Source organism: Suncus etruscus, chromosome 4 (assembly GCF_024139225.1).
Source record: "Suncus etruscus isolate mSunEtr1 chromosome 4, mSunEtr1.pri.cur, whole genome shotgun sequence".
NCBI classification, from domain to species: domain Eukaryota; kingdom Metazoa; phylum Chordata; class Mammalia; order Eulipotyphla; family Soricidae; genus Suncus; species Suncus etruscus.
Genome location: NC_064851.1, coordinates 4,042,669 through 4,059,701, shown reverse-complemented (window position 1 = coordinate 4,059,701; position 17,033 = coordinate 4,042,669). Strand labels below are relative to the sequence as shown.

General features: G+C 39.4%; 1 protein-coding gene and 1 non-coding gene across 2 annotated transcripts in view; both read right to left on the bottom strand.

Annotated features, from left to right (window-relative positions):
* SLC9C1 (solute carrier family 9 member C1) overlaps positions 1 to 17,033 on the bottom strand; it is a 92,774-nt gene that overhangs the window by 63,565 nt on the left and 12,176 nt on the right. Inside the window, exons 6-7 of the mRNA XM_049772457.1 lie at positions 15,222 to 15,392; positions 13,546 to 13,645 (exon numbers count right to left, since the gene is read on the bottom strand). Coding sequence (XP_049628414.1) covers positions 13,546 to 13,645; positions 15,222 to 15,392 — 271 coding nt within the window. The remainder of the gene's footprint in view (positions 1 to 13,545; positions 13,646 to 15,221; positions 15,393 to 17,033) is intronic.
* LOC126007651 (U6 spliceosomal RNA) lies at positions 11,171 to 11,272 on the bottom strand. Its single transcript, XR_007495158.1, has one exon. It is a non-coding gene; the product is annotated as a U6 spliceosomal RNA (small nuclear RNA).

Sequence of the window (17,033 nt, the reverse complement as noted above, 5' to 3'; positions counted from 1 at the left end):
GGTCACACCAAAGTGCTTAGGATTTACTTCTGGCTCTTCATTTAGGTACAACTCATTGTGGGGCTTAAGAAAGTATATGTGGTTCTGGGGATCGAATCTGGATTGGCTGTGTAGAAGGCAAGTGCCTTACCCTTTCTCTCCACTCCCATCTATGCAATTTCAAAGAACTCATTCTGGCATCACAGTTGATTCATCTTGAATATACTGATTTTGAAAACCTTGCATTATTTTTGTTGTTGTTGTTTTAATTTTTATTTTTTAATATATTTTTCATTTAAGTAACATGATCATAGTTGGGTTACAGTCATAACAAGAACACCCCCCTTCACCAGTGTAACATTACCCCCTCCCCCCTTCCCATCCCCTGCCTGTATTCGAGACAGGCATTCTACTACAGTTATTTGTTTTGAAGTTCAGTAAGTTGTATTTTTTTTTCTTAAAGGATAAGAGTAAAAAATATAATAAAGGTGTGATAGTGGCAATCGCCGTTGTTTGCATAGGTCCAGAAAAATGGGGAAAATGGAAAAAAATCCTTGACCTGATTACAAAAAGGCCTCACCAAAGAAGTTTATTGGCATAAGACCGACTCTGAGTTCCAGGCATACCAGTCCATCCAACTCCAGTCATTCTCAAGTTCCTGGTGAAACTTTTGCACACTTTAACTAATGTTGGTATCAGATTCTTATATTTAAAGACTCTGAATTCTGTGCATTTTTTTCATCGATGTCAGGCTGATGTGGAGCATCCTCTAGTTTCAGCATACCATTCAATGCATAGCGATCTTCCCTGCATGCATACTGTGGCTGAGTCGTCTGGGTGTTAGGAGCACTCTTTTGAGTAAGTCAATGCCAAAGCAGTGGTAGGTGTTCCCTGGTAGAGGCTTGGATCCTGGTAATGTTATAGACAATTGTGGTTGTGTCCATAGATGGTATCCATTGTTCAGGTGTGTGTGGGCGATGCCCATTCTTCTGAGGTCTGAGCCAAATCATTATGCCAATGTTCAGGGTAAAAGGCCTAATTACATTACCAAATTTGTGTTCCCATCTCTATTAGATAAGAACTTGTTTGCATATGTATTATTTTCCCATTTTAATGTGCCTATGCAAAAGAGAAGCAATGCCACAAGATATTGATGGTGCATTTGGGGGCCGATGAATAAAGTCCAACATTCCCCGTAACTTGGTACATACATGAAATTTATACAGCGATACTCTTTTACCAGTATTGCTTATAAAACAGATCTCAAAGGGGGGAAATCAAACAATCAAATAACAAATCCAGTAGGCAAAATTGTCACTCTATGAGGATATTTGAAAAGAGTTATAGATGTAAAGGAAATACATCTGAGATATACACGTGACCCTTTTATGTTTTAGAAATAGTCAAGAGGGAGGGGGGTGTTTCCGAGACACCACTTTGGTCTGTGATTGGACTAACGAAGAGAGCATGGAGCCATGCCCTCCCCTTGTTGCCTGCTGAAGCTTCTGACTCCCTGAGAGGCTTTTGCTTCCTAATTACTGGAAGTTGAAAGTTCAGCAGTCCCTTCCCAGACCCTTGCAGGAACAAGGAAGCCTGGGGTCTCTTTTTTAATTGCACCTCACCAGAACCCACTTGCTGGGACCCAGAACAGTTGTCCATGAATAACCCTGGAAATGAGGAGGAAGGAGAGAAAAGGCTGTGGGGGGCAGCTGAAGCTGCATCTTCACCTTATCTTGGCCAAAAAGCCTACAGCATGGAACTTTGTTGTGACGCGTTGCGTGCTGAAGCTTCAAACTCCACCAAAAAAATTACTGTGAAACATATGTAATCCACCTTGGGCAAAACAAAAATCCTTAGTACAGAAAAATGCTTAAATGTGGGGTAACAAGAGCTGGGAATGAGGGAGTAAAGGAATAAAACCAGCGCCTACACAGCATTCAGGTAATGACAAGCAGAGGAAAAACAATAATATCCATAGCGCCCCTGCGCAGTTTCACAATGGATAGGTATAATAAGAAAAATACCCTGGGAGTAAGAAATGGCTGACCGGGGGAAGTGCCAGGTAAAGTGCTGACTGACTCACTTGCGGAGTCCCCGCCTGGCGGTGCTTCTTCTGAGGAAACTGAGGACCTGAAGGGAGCCCTGCCCTGTTCTTCTCTGTCTTTCCTGAACTCTGGAAGCTCTCCTCAGAGCCCTGGGAAGCGAACCCCCAAAAACTGCATTCTGAAGCTACCCAGCGAGTGGAGCCCTGGGAAGCGAACCCCCAAAAACTGCATTCTGAAACTACCCAGCGAGCAGCCCTCCTCAGAGCCCTGGGAAGTGAACCCCCAAAAAAACTGCATTCTGAAGCTACCCAGCAAGTGATCGAGTGACCCTTTGCTCTTTCTAAGAAAAGAACACCATTGCAACAAGAAGAAAAGATCACACTAAGAACCGTGCTGGATCACAGAAGCAAGCATTTCTCTCCGGACTGTCATCTCTGCTGCATGCTCAGGCCTAAGATTTGATCCTGTGTGAGGCTTCATCCATGGAAGACTCCCCTCCCTTAGAGGCAAGTCGGCCCATCCAGAAAGGGCAGAGCCAGAGGAGTGTGCTGCCTGCATCATATAGCCAATGAATACCACCACAACACATAGAAAAACCCACAATACAAGTGTGACAATGGGGAAAAAATGCAGGCCAGCATCAGACATAGAGAATGAAGAAGACAATTCTGAGGACCAGAAAATGACCAACCAACTAATCAACCTCTCAGATAAGGACTTTAGACTAGCAATATGGAAGATGCTCAAAGAACTCAAAGAAACCATGGATCGAGTTGAACAGAACACTAATAAGAACCAAGAAAATATGAAGACAGAAATCACAAAACTCCAAACTGAAATAACATGTCAACTAACAGGTCTGTAAAAGTCAGTAAACAAAGTGAATGACAAAATGGATAAGCTCTGGGACAGGGTATCAGAAGCTGAGAATAGACGTGGTGCTGTGGAAGATGAGATACATAACAATTCCATAGAGCAGGAGAGGTTGGAAAAAAAAACTTAAAGCAAATGAACAGACAATGGAAAAATTAGTCAAAGAATGGGAACAGATGAAGATAGAAGTCTATGATAAGATCAACAGAAACAACTTAAGAATCATTGGAGTCCCAGAGACCCAGGAAGAAAAATTCCAGGAAGAATCAATGGTCAAGAACATCATTAAAGAGAAACTTCCAGAGCTAAAGAACATATGTGATCAAATCCTGCATGCTCGGAGAGTACCAACCAAAAGAGACCCCAGAAAAACCACGCCAAGACACATCCTAGTCACAATGACAAATCCCACAGATAGAGACAGAATTCTGAAAACAGCAAGATCAAAAGGGGAAATTACATTCAAGCAAGCATCCTTGAGCTTTACAGCAGACCTGTCACCAGAAACACTCAATGCCAGAAAGCAGTGGTGGGACATTGTGACAAGACTGAATGAAATGAATGCTTCACCCAGAATACTGTACCCCGCAAAACTCACTTTCCGGTTTGATGGAAGAATACATGGTTTCACAGACAAAAAACAGCTCAGAAACTTTACAGACTCAAAACCAGTCTTAAGAGAAAAACTGAAAGACCTAATTTAAGACAAGACTATCCAAAAGACACGCCAAATTTCGATATAAAGATGGCATTAAATCCCAGGACAATTTTTTCTCTCAACGTCAATGGACTAAATGCACCAGTCAAGAGACACAGAGTGGCTAAATGGATCAAAAAACTCAATCCAACCTTCTGCTGCCTACAAGAAACGCACCTGAATAGTCAGAACAAACATAGACTCAAAATAAAAGGCTGGAGAAAAGTTATCCAAGCAAACAACACCCATAAAAAAGCTGGAGTGGCCATACTAATATCAGATAATGCAAACTTTATACTCAGGAAGGTTGTAAGGGACAAGGATGGACATTTTATATTAATCAAGGGGTATGTAGAGCAGGAAGAAATCACTCTCCTAAACATATATGCACCAAATGAGGGGCCAGCAAAATATTTAATACAACTGTTGACAAATCTGAAAAACAATATCAATAACAACACAATAATTGTGGGGGACCTCAACATGGCTTTGTCAACACTGGATAGGTCAACCAGACTGAAACCCAACAAGAATATACTAGACTTGAGGAGAGAAATGGAAGAAAGAGACCTAGTGGATATATATAGGACACTCCATCCCCAGAAACCTGGGTACACATTCTTCTCCAATGTACATGGGACATTCTCCAGGATAGACTACATGCTGGCACATAAAACATACCTTCATAATATCAAGAGAATAGAAATTTTGCAGACTACCTTCGCAGACCACAAGGCTCTGAAATTATTTGTGAATTCCAAAGGGACTCAGAAGAAAAAATTTAACACCTGGAAATTAAACAGCCTCATACTCAATAACCAGTGGGTCCGAGATGAAATCAAGGAGGAAATCAAAAGGTTCCTAGAAACAAATGACAATAAAGACACAAACTATCAGAACTTATGGGACACAGCAAAAGCAGTACTGAGAGGAAAATGTATACCTTTGCAAGCGCACATCAGGAAGGAAGAAGGAGCTTACCTGAGTAGCTTAATGACACAGCTAATAGAACTAGAAAGTGCTCAACAAAAGGACCCAAAAATAGGGAGACAGAAGGAAATAACAAAGCTGAGAGCAGAAATCAACGAAGTGGAAACCCAAAAAACAATCCGAAAGATCAAGGAAAGCAGAAGTTGGTTCTTCGAAAAAATAAACAAGATTGATAGACCACTGGCAAACCTAACAAAGAAAGAGAGAGAAACTTGATAACTCGTATTAGGAATGAAAAAGGAGAGATCACTACTGATATGACAGAGATTCAAAGGGTAATCAGAAACTACTTTGAAAAACTCTATGCCACTAAAAATGAGAACCTGGAAGAAATGGATAAATTCTTGGACTCTTATAATCTTCCACGGTTGAAGGAAGAGGATGTAGCATATCTAAACACCCCCATCACTATTGATGAAATTAAAATGGTAATCAAATGTCTGTCCAAAAACAAAAGCCCAGGCCCAGATGGATTCACTAATGAATTCTTTCAAACTTTCCAAGAGGAACTACTACCAATCCTGGCAAGACTCTTTCATGAAATTGAACAAACAGAGACACTTCCAAATAGCTTTTATGAAGCCAACATCACCTTGATAGCTAAACCAGACAGAGATGCTACGAAAAAAGAAAATTACAGACCAATATCGCTGATGAATGCAGATGCAAAGATCCTCAACAAAATCCTGGCAAATAGGATTCAATGCCTCATTAAGAAGATCATCCACTATGATCAAGTAGGTTTCATCCCAGGAATGCAAGGATGGTTTAACATCCGTAAATCTATCAATACACAACATAAACAACAAGAAAAATAAAAACCACATGATCATATCAATAGATGCAGAGAAAGCATTTGATAAGGTCCAACACCCATTCTTGATCAAAACTCTCAGCAAGATGGGAATGGAAGAAACCTTTCTCAATATAGTTAAGGCCATCTACCATAAGCCAGTGGCAAACATTATCCTCAATGGAGAAAAACTGAAAGCCTTCCCTCTAAATTCTGGCACAAGACAAGGCTGTCCTCTCTCACCACTCCTATTCAACATAGCACTGGAAGTACTTGCTATAGCGATTAGGCAAGAAAAAGATATCAAGGGAATCCCAGATAGGAAAGGAAGAAGTCAAGCTCTCACTTTTTGCAGATGACATGATACTCTACTTAGAAAACCCTAAAGACTCTATCAAAAAGCTTCTAGAAACAATAGACTCATATAGCAAGGTGGCAGGCTACAAAATTAACCTACAGAAATCAATGGCCTTTCTATACACCAATAGCAATAAGGAAGAAATGGACATTACGAACACAACCCCATTCACAATAGTGCCACACAAACTCAAATATCTTGGAATCAACTTGACTAAAAATGTAAAGGACCTATACAAAGAAAACTATAAAACTCTGCTCCAAGAAATAAGAGAGGACACGCGGAAATGGAAACGCATACCCTGCTCATGGATTGGCAGGATTAACATCATCAAAATGGCAATACTCCCCAAGGCATTATACAGATTTAATGCCATCCCTCTAAAGATACCCATGACATTCTTCAAAGAAGTGGATCAGGCACTTTTGAAATTCGTTTGGAACAATAAACACTCTAGAATAGCTAAAGCAATCATTGGGAAAAAGAATATGGGAGGAATTACTTTCCCCAACTTTAAACTGTACTACAAAGCAATAGTTATCAAAACAGCATGGTATTGGAATAAGGACAGGCCCTCAGATCAGTGGAATAGGCTTGAATACTCAGAAAATGTTCCCCAGACATACAATCACCTAATTTTTGATAAAGGAGCAGGAAATCCTAAATGGAGCAGGGAAAGCCTCTTCAACAAGTGGTGTTGGCACAACTGGATAGCCACTTGCAAAAAATTGAACTTAGACCCCCAGCTAACATCATGTACGAAGGTAAAATCCAAATGGATTAAAGACCTTGATATCAGACCCAAAACCATAAGATATATTGAACAACACATAGGCAAAACACTCCAAGACATTGAGACTACAGGCATCTTCAAGGAGGAAACTGCACTCTCCAAGCAAGTGAAAGCAGAGATTAACAGATGGGAATATATTAAGCTGAGAAGCTTCTGCACCTCAAAGGAAATAGTGCCCAGGATACAAGAGCCACCCACTGAGTGGGAGAAACTATTCACCCAATACTCATCAGATAAGGAGCTAATCTCCAAAATATACAAGGCACTGACAGAACTTCACAAGAAAAAAACATCTAATCCCATCCAAAAATGGGGAGAAGAAATGAACAGACACTTTGACAAAGAAGAAATACAAATGGCCAAAAGACACATGAAAAAATGCTCCACATCACTAATCATCAGGGAGATGCAAATCAAAACAACAATGAGATACCACCTCACACCCCAGAGAATGGCACACATCACAAAGAATGAGAATCAACAGTGTTGGGGGATGTGGAGAGAAAGGAACTCTTATCCACTGCTGATGGGAATGCCGTCTAGTTCAACCTTTATGGAAAGCAATATGGAGATTCCTCCAAAAACTGGAAATCGAGCTCCCATACGATCCAGCTATACCATTCCTAGGAATATACCCTAGGAACATAAAAATACAATACAAAAACCCCTTCCTTACACCTATATTCATTGCAGCACTATTTACCATAGCAAGACTCTGGAAACAACCAAGATGCCCCTCAACAGACGAATGGCTAAAGAAACTGTGGTACATATACACAATGGAATATTATGCAGCTGTCAGGAGAGATGAAGTCATGAAATTTTCATATACATGGATGTACATGGAATCTATTATGCTGAGTGAAATAAGTCAGAGAGAGAGAGAAAAACGCAGAATGGTCTCACTCATCTATGGGTTTTAAGAAAAATGAAAGACATTCTTGCAATAATAATTTTCAGACACAAAAGAGAAAAGAGCTGGAAGTTCCAGCTCACCTCAGGAAGCTCACCACAAAGAGTGATGAGTTTAGTTAGAGAAATAACTACATTTTGAACTGTCCTAATAATGAGAATGTATGAGGGAAATGGAGAGCCTGTTTAGAGTACAGGTGGGGGTCGGGTGGGGAGGAGGGAGACATGGGACATTGGTGATGGGAATGTTGCACTGGTGATGGGGGGTGTTCTTTACATGACTGAAACCCAAACACAATCATGTATGTAATCAAGGTGATTAAATAAAAAATATATATTCTAAAAAAAAAAGAAAAATACCCTGGTAAGTCCTAATGCCAGAACCTTTTGTGCTGCTATTCTCACCTAGGAACTCCTCCAAAGGACCCACCTCGCTGCCTTGCCCAGCCACGTGGCCAGGCAAATCCCTGGAATACCGTAGAAAGGAGGTAGAGAGGTGCTGGGGTGACCCATGCCCTGCACCCCTTCCTAGGCCTGGTTACAGAGGCCTTTGGCATGGCAGAGGGCTGCCAAATGCCATGCTGGCAGGACCTCCCGGCTCGGCTCCCAGAAAGGAAAGAGAGCAAAACCTTGCATTATTAAGATGAAAATTATTGAAATGAAATACTAAACTTTTGGTAATAGTTATATAATTACACAGTGATATAATTATACTTTTGCCTAAAACCTAGCTAATACTTATAAAAACTTAATGAGTCATTTATTCACAAAATTTCCTTTGTAGACTACTTGGTATTTGTGAACATGTGCCTTTTGCTCCAAGTACTACACAAGTAAGGAAAATGGCATCATTCCTAAGTTCAGACTCTCATCAACTTCAGGTAAAACATTTGACAAAGAAAATTCATATAAATTAGTCGTGTTTAAATCTTGAAACAGTAGGAATTTACTTCTTGTCCACTTCTTGTTATTTAATATTTACTTTGTGTTATTTTCTAATTATTTTGTCTTTAAAGTCAGCATCAGAGTTATTAAAAATTAATACCAGGGCCCGGAGAGATAGCACAGAGGCGTTTGCCTTGCAAGCAGCCGATCCAGGACCAAAGGTGGTTGGTTCGAATCCCGGTGTCCCATATGGTCCCCCGTGCCTGCCAGGAGTTATTTCTGAGCAGACAGCCAGAAGTAACCCCTGAGCACCGCTGGGTGTGGCCCCCCCAAAAAAAACCAAAAAATAAAAATAAATAAATAAAAATTAATACCATCAAAAAGCAGTGATCTTATTTTATAAAAGTGAGATGTTTGAATTTAAATATGTGTTGCCAATGCTAGGGAGATAATTCAGTGGGCTAGAGAACAAGTTTTTACATGCAGGAGGTCTAAAAACATGACGCCCCCAAACACTTCCTGCTGTCACTACCAACCACTAAGCAAGGAGTAGACTACACAGCAAATAACAAACATACTGTGGCCCTCGAATAATAAATATTTGTATGCTGCCAGACTCTTTCCTAAACATTTATTTAAAAGATGGCAGATGTTTTCCTATACAGATGACCAATAAGCTGACTAAAAAATGTGCTCATCCCAGACATAGAAATGACACTGTTCTTCACAACAGCTACAGGAAACAAATCCCGTCTGGGATGTCCTTAATACTGCTGGGACACCATCAAGTGCCAGCTCTAAAATGATATTCTGACAATGAGAAAATGGGAACAACTTAACCTAAGAGCAGGTTATCCTACCCCATCAGCTAACAATAAGACAAAATCAGAAGACTTGTCACCCTTTGGTCTGTCCAAAAGCCAAGATTGTGATCTACAGATGACTGGCTGATAGAGCCATGACTGGACTGTATGTATCCTGGGACCAATAAAAAAGCCCTAGTCTAGAGTTTGAGCTATGGCCTGCACAACAACCATGATCTCCAGTTCCAAAGGTCTGTCTGAGACAATTGCAATGGAATGGGTCTTCTGGAAACATCCTAGGATCAACGTAAGGACCAAGACCACCAACCACAGAAGACGGATTAAAATGACACTGAGGGAGCAGAACTTCTAGAACCACAAAGAAAGAATTCATCATAAGTTCCACCCCTTGACTTGTGTAGATACCGAGACCTTTAGATACAGAGGTCTGACTTTATCACCCAGGATGGAGCAGAAATCTTCCAAACAGCACGAAAGCACCAAGGGGAGAGTAAATGAACCTGTACCGAGTCTATAGATAATCCCATGACAATATACTCCAAGGGTGGAGAAACTCTGTAGCTCTTAGGCCCAGGGATTCCTTTTCAAATGACCCCAATATTTACTCTGCCTGTGCAGGAGGGGGGGAAAAAACAGAAAACAATTTTTCTCCTTTTTTTATTTACCTATCTAGTTTTTGTTGATTTCATTGTTTTGATGTGATTATTGAAGTTGTTGTCTCCATTTATATTTATATATTTATTTTCTTTCTTTCTTTTCTTTCTTAGTGTGCTTTGCCATGTTTTTATTTCAAGATCATGGCTTTTATGTGGTGCTTACATTTATTGTTGGAGTGCTCACTGGATATTTTATTTGACACTTCTTTTTGTACTGTTGGGGTGATTCACCTTTTTCCCCTTCGTCTCTCAAACCCATGATGAGAGCTCATTTACGGCATATTTGATTTTTACCCAGTTTATTACTTTTCTCTTCTTAAAACAAAACCATGTAACTTTATCTAGTCCTGCTTCCAAGTTACAGGAGGAAATAAGGGAGCTACCAAGACCAAACAGGTGTAAGACCACTAAGTGGCAAGTTAGGCACAGAGGAGACCACGTATACTTGCAGCCCCGGGGGTGAGGGAGGAAGATATGGGAGGTAGGATGGGAACTGAGGTGTAGGGAGACAATTCGATGATGGGAATCCCCCTGATATTAAGTTAATTAACATGTACCTAAAATATTATTGTCAACAATATGTAAGCCACTATGATCAAAATAAAAATATTATTAATAAAAAATGTGCTCATGTCACTCATGCTAGAGAAATGGAAATGAAACCAACATTGAGATGTCATATCACACCAATAGGAATGACACATCCAAAAGTCTGACAGCATCCAGTGTTGACCGGGGTGTGATGAGAAAGGTTGGTGAGACTGTTGTCTGGTTCAGTTTTCTGAAAAGCACACAGGCATCAAAAAATAGTAGCATAATTTTTATATGAACCAGCTTATCATCTTCCCCAAAGCATAAAAACATCAATTCAAACGGATATATCTACCTCTGTGTTCATTCTATCAGTACACTAGCCAAAATATGGAAACAACCCAAATTTTTACAATGATGACTGAACCATGAAGTTAAGGTGAAAGGATAGAATTAGAGAGGGAGCTGGATATATGATGATGGACGTGTTGTTAGAATTGTGTGTATGGAAACTATCAAAAAATATATTAACAATACTTCCACCAACAAAAAATTTTAAGGATGAATTCACCTCTACATGCGGGTGCATTTTCAATAAAGTCAGGAAAACATAAAAGGAATTAAATAATTTTAAAAGTCCTATATTTGGGGTCAGATAAATAGTAGAGAAGAGAAGGAGCATGCCCAACCACTGCTGACCCCACTTTGATCCTCAGTACGCAACCCCACTTTGATCCTCAGTACGCAGCCTGGAGACCCCTGAAAAATATTGGGATGTTTTAGTAATCCCTAAAACTGCAGAGCCCAAGTAGCACCACACCATTGGACCCTGAAATTAAACCCCAATGTTTCATGAGTTTGTGAGTCATCTTTGTGCATGTCATGCTAACTTTCTCTTTATCATCCCAATTTGACTATATGTAGTGCCAAAGCGAGATTCTTGAGCACAATTGGGAGGTTCCTTTGCCCCTAAATAAAAGTTCCATTTATATTTGATAATCATAAATTATATTGATAAATCTGTATTTCTTAAGGTAGCAAAGGGTCATCAATGTGCTTACATATTAAATATAGCACCCAAAAAATGGGGGCCACACCTGGCAGCTCTCAGGCATTACTCCTGGCTAGACACTCAGAAATGGCTTCTGGAAGGCACGGGGGACCATATGGGATGCCGGGATTGGAACTCCGGTCTACCCTGGATCGGCCACGTGCAAGGCAAACACCCCACCCCTGTACTATCTCTCCATCCCCCAAAAAAGTTTTAATAAAAGGAAGTGTGGGATCCAGAGAAAAGTACATGTGTAGGGAGCTTGCTTTGTATGGGAAGATCCTGGGTTTTATCCCTGGCATTCCTTTTTTTTTTTTTGGTTGTTTTTGATTTTGGGTCACACTCAGCAGCGCTCAGGGGTTTCTCCTGGCTCTATGCTCAGAAATCGCTCCTGGCAGGCTCAGGGGACCATACGGGATGCCGGGATTCAAACCACCGTCCTTCTGCATGCAAGGCAAATGCATGCTTTCTCTCTGGTCCCTATCCCTGACATTCTTAACGGTCCCTTGAGCCGGCCAGGAGTGATTCAGGAGAGAGCAAAAAGTAAATTAAAAGAGAAGTTTTATACTTTCATTCTCATTGACTTGATTTTATACACATAGGCATAATTTACATTTTACATTATTAAAATTTGACATTATTTTATTTTATTACATATTATCAATATGTAAAAGGAAACAGCTTTCAAAATCAAAACCAAAAGGATTGTGGAAAGAAGACCAAATAACAGGTTTGACAGGTTGGAGTAATAGCAGAGTAGTTAGTATAGTTCGGGCAGAGTGAGTATGGGTGGAAGGTATGAATATGAATCAGAAATGATAGGACATATTGGATAAAAGGAATTTCCTCTTGTTTAAAATAACTTTATTTATTTATTTATTTTGGTTTTTGGGCCACACCCGGCAGTGCTCAGGGGTTACTCCTGGCTGTCTGCTCAGAAATAGCTCTTGGCAGGCACAGGGGACCATATGGGACACCGGGATTTGAACCAACCACCTTTGGTCCTGGATCGGCTGCTTGCAAGGCAAACGCCACTGTGCTATCTCTCCGGGCCCTAAAATAACTATTTTGTAGTCCATAAAATGAAAGGTTATTAGATACTAAGATATTATCAGATTAGAAAATGATTTTGGTGTTGAGGAAGTGATGCACACTGAGACTCAGCAAAATAAGCAAACAAAATAAATATCACATAGGATCAATGTACTGTATACAGAGTTGTTTGCAAAATTTTAGAACTGAACCCCTCAGGGTATAAGCTATGTTGGGAGATGGCACGTCTTTTTTGTAGACAACAGTATGGGCCCACAATAGATTACTAGACTGATGTAGTAGTATTTGACATTACTGTCTTAGATTTCTGTCCTATAGAACAAGAATATATATGTGTCATGATTTTTTTTCAGTTTCAATATTGGGAATATTACCTAAATATTGTTGAGGTATCATGCTTTACAATAGCATTAAAGCCATTATTTTATAGTTGCAGCTCTGCTATAAAACATTTCTCCACCAGAAGGTCACTATCTCTCTGCTCCTTCCCCCTCAATATCTTTGGCCTCTTCAGTACCAAATTCTCCTGATGTTTCAAGATTTCTTTTCATCGGGGCCTGTATAATCCCCCCCTTCTTTGTTTCTTTATGCTCATATAGATCACTTGGTATTTGTCTTTCATTCCCTGGTTCACTTGACTTTACATGGCAATTTCCAGTTCTAGCAAACTTAAAAAATTGTGTCTTTTCTTATATCTTAATAATGTATTTAGCATATGAATGGGGTATTCATATAGTGCATTCTATTTTGTATATAGACCACACTTATTGGTTTCTTCATCTCTTGTTAAGTACTCCAGTTGTTCCTATATGTTAAGCAAAATAAATCATGCTACACATTTCTAGTTTGTTTATAGATTGTTATAGAGTTGAGGGAGATCATGGGGAAATAGAAGTAATATGTATATACTCAAGATGAGGCAAAATTCTAAAATTTTGCTTAGAATTAGAGGATTAGAAGGCATAGACAACAAATTCTATAAAGAATTTTTGTTGATTAGTTTCCAGGTTTGTATTTTCTACCATATATATATATAGATATAGTTATTATGATTGTAATATATAGTTTCTAATGTCTGATCTCTCTGAAAAAGTGAGTTACTCACTTAACAAGAAGTGATCTGGTTTCAGAGTTAAATTTTGTAGAGCTTACAAAAAGTCCCATAATGGCCACGGCACATATTCCAGACATTCCGAGTAGTTCGCCTAATTAAAAAAGAAAGCATTAATTCAACATCAACAGTGGCACAAATGTTACCAGAGATATTTTGGATATAGTGACATTATAAAAAAAATTACTCCCATTCTCAGTTTGTGCCAGACAGTAATACTACAGCTTCAAGTTCATCTACACCTCATTGTGGTAAGCATCCTTACTCTTACTTTGGCATTAACTATGTGGCCACAATATGGTGCTCATAGAACTTTAAAAAATGCTCTAGAAGTCTTATCTTGTTTTCAGAAGGGACTTTAAGAGAATTACCATATTTTTTGTAGCATAAGATGCAGTTTTTCCCCAAAAGATGCATCTTATGGAGGGAAAACTGCCTGGAGTTGAAACCTGAGTGCAGGGGAGGAGAGCATCTAAAAACTATGTGCATAAGTCTTATGATCAAGTAGGTGTGTCTCATAGAGCGAAAGATATGGTAAATCATGGATTAACTTTATGTGCTTCTTTTAAACATTAATTTTATAGCAGTATTGTAGTTTACAGTACAATGAGAGTTTTTTAATATCTTTAGAGCTAAAAGCAAAATCTTGCCACCAGTGTTTAAAGATACCACTACCATTATTCTGTAGTTCTCTCCCTCCCCTAAACTCCTCAGTTCCCATTTGATTCTCAAGGTTTGTTTACATTAAGGATTCTTTGTTTCTTTATACACACATTTATGATTATAGGATACGTGTCTGTTATTTGAAGACTCATTTCATTTCATCCAAGCTTCCTCAAACAAATTTTTATATTTCTATTTTTTATTTCTAATGCTGAATAGTATTCTATTGTGTATACATACCACAATTTCTTTGTTTACACATCAGTTTCTGGGTATTTGGGGTTGTTTCCAGATTATAACTATTGTAAATATTGCTAGAATGAACATAGCTATTGTTTACAGATTATTTTTTTATTTTCATGGGCATAATTCAAGGAGTGGAATCACTGGGTCATTTGGAAGTTCTGTTCATAATGCTTTGGAGAAGTCTACAAACTATATCCAAGTAATCTAAACCATAAACAGTACTATAAATGAGTACCATAAATAAGAGTTTATTTCTCGGGCCTGGAGAGATAGCACAGCGGCGTTTGCCTTGCAAGCAGCCGATCCAGAACCAAAGGTGGTTGGTTCGAATCCCGGTGTCCCATATGGTCTCCCGTGCCTGCCAGGAGAGGAGCTATTTCTGAGCAGACAGCCAGGAGTAACTCCTGAGCACCGCCGGGTGTGGCCCAAAAACCAAAAAAAAAAAAAAAAGAGTTTATTTCTCACCACATCTCCATCAGTACTAATTTTCCTGGTTTTTTATTTCATATACGACATTCTTGCTGGTATAAGCTAATAATAGTACTGTCGTTTTCATTTTTTCCTAGTATCAGTGGTATTGAGCTTTTTATCACATATCTTGGATATTAGTCCTTTGTTCTAGTGCATGGTGCAGAAATAAATTTTCCCATTAGGTAGGTAAATTTCCTTTAGGTAGGCCTCATTTCTATTGCATTGTTTCCGTGCATTTATTCTAAATGTTTTCCCTGGCACTTAATTTTTGCATAATTTAGCACACTTACCAGTGTAAAAGACAAGGTAGAATATTCCAAAGAGGAAAGGTGTATAATTAACATCACCTTCACAGAAAAATAAATGATCTATCCACTGGTTTTGAACCAGTTTTGAGGCTAGATATCCAAAGAGGGAACTTGTAATATAATGTGAGAAGATGTACTGCAGGATCTCATAGCCTATAAGAAAAAAAATATATAGAAAATGGTTGGAAATACTCTTAATTTCTGAGTCAATTTTTCCTTTACATAATTATCTTTAAAAGTCAGTACTTTTTGTCATTATCTTAAAAGTATGTACTTTGGGGTAGTTGTGTCATATTTTCTTATTCCTACAATGAAAAAAATTAAGTTTTCAAATGCCATAAATTTAGTAGTTTTGTGCCAGGTGGGAAGATATGGGAGCTGGTATTTCCAAAGTATTTTGGGAATATGAAATGGGAAAAACATTGTTTGGAACTTAAACTATCCCAAAGGCCTGAAGACCTTTGACACAAAAGAATTACAGTCTGGATGCAGTGTTGGCTCTCTGAGAGGAGAGATGCCTGCCTGGACCCACTTAGAGAAATGGCTCCACTGTAGGAACAAAAGCAAAGCAAAGCATATGAAAAGCCCCCCAACAGCTCCAAGCTCTCCCCCTTGACAACTACCCTAGCATCAAAGAGGTAGGTGGGGAGGACCATTTAGAAAAGAAGAAAGTAGGGGCCCAGAGCAATAGCACAGTAGTAGAGTGTAAGGAACGACCAGGACTAACCCAGGTTCAATCCCTGGCATCCCATCTGGTCATCCCCCACCCCACCCCCGCAGCCTGCCAGGAGCGATTTCTGAGTGCAGAGCCAGGAGTAACCCCTAAACACCACTGCATGTGCTCCCTCTCCCCCCCCCCAAAAAAAAAAAGAAAAGAAGAAGAAAAAGAAAATAGTAAAGCTAACTTGATCGAGGAAAGTTGCTTCTTTGGCCCTCCTCTGCCAGAAATGTGTGTTTTCTGACTTTAAGGAACACCTCCTTCTTCTGGAGCATAAATATTCCCCACGTTCCTGTTTGGAAACTGTACTTGTGCTTTTTGCCACTCTGGAGAAGCCTGTTTGCTCTCTTGAGCATGTATCTTTATCTGCCTCTTCTCCTCTCTCTTTATTTCCCTAATAAACTTGTTTAACTTCATTACTTTCCATCCCCTGACATTCTTTTCTTTGAGGAACTTAGACCTTTTAGAAAGCCTGGGTACAATTTAGGACTGACTCAATCCCTGCAATGTCTCACACCTGTCCCTATCTGGATTCCATGGCTCTCTGAGAACTCAGGAAGTTCAAAACATCCTTCTTGGTTCTTATGGATGCAGGAACATGAAAGCGTAAGACAGTTGGAAAGCTGTATTTTTCCTTTTGGAAAAGACAGTGCAGTGGCTAGGTCATTTGCTTTCATTTGACAAAACTGGGTTAGATCCCTAGCACCCTATATGGTCACCTACACCCTACCTGAAACCCTGAGCACGGCGCTAGGAATAAGCTCTGAGCACCTATAGGTGTAACCCCCAAACCAACAAATTCTTATCATTATTTTCTCCATTTCTTCACTCTGTTGATGTAATGACCAGAGTTTGCACTCTCCAAATCAATGCAGAGGTAACATATAAAAAAAAATAAATAATTTCTTAACGTTATTATAAAATATTTTTTAGCACATGGACAACCTTGAGGGGTCTACCTGGAAAATAGTGCCAATTCCAATCCAGAGTTTGTACTCTATCATGGTCGTCCCAGGAAGAAGTCTAGTTTTGATCAGGAAATATACTTAAAAGCTTCTAGGCTTACTAATGTCCTG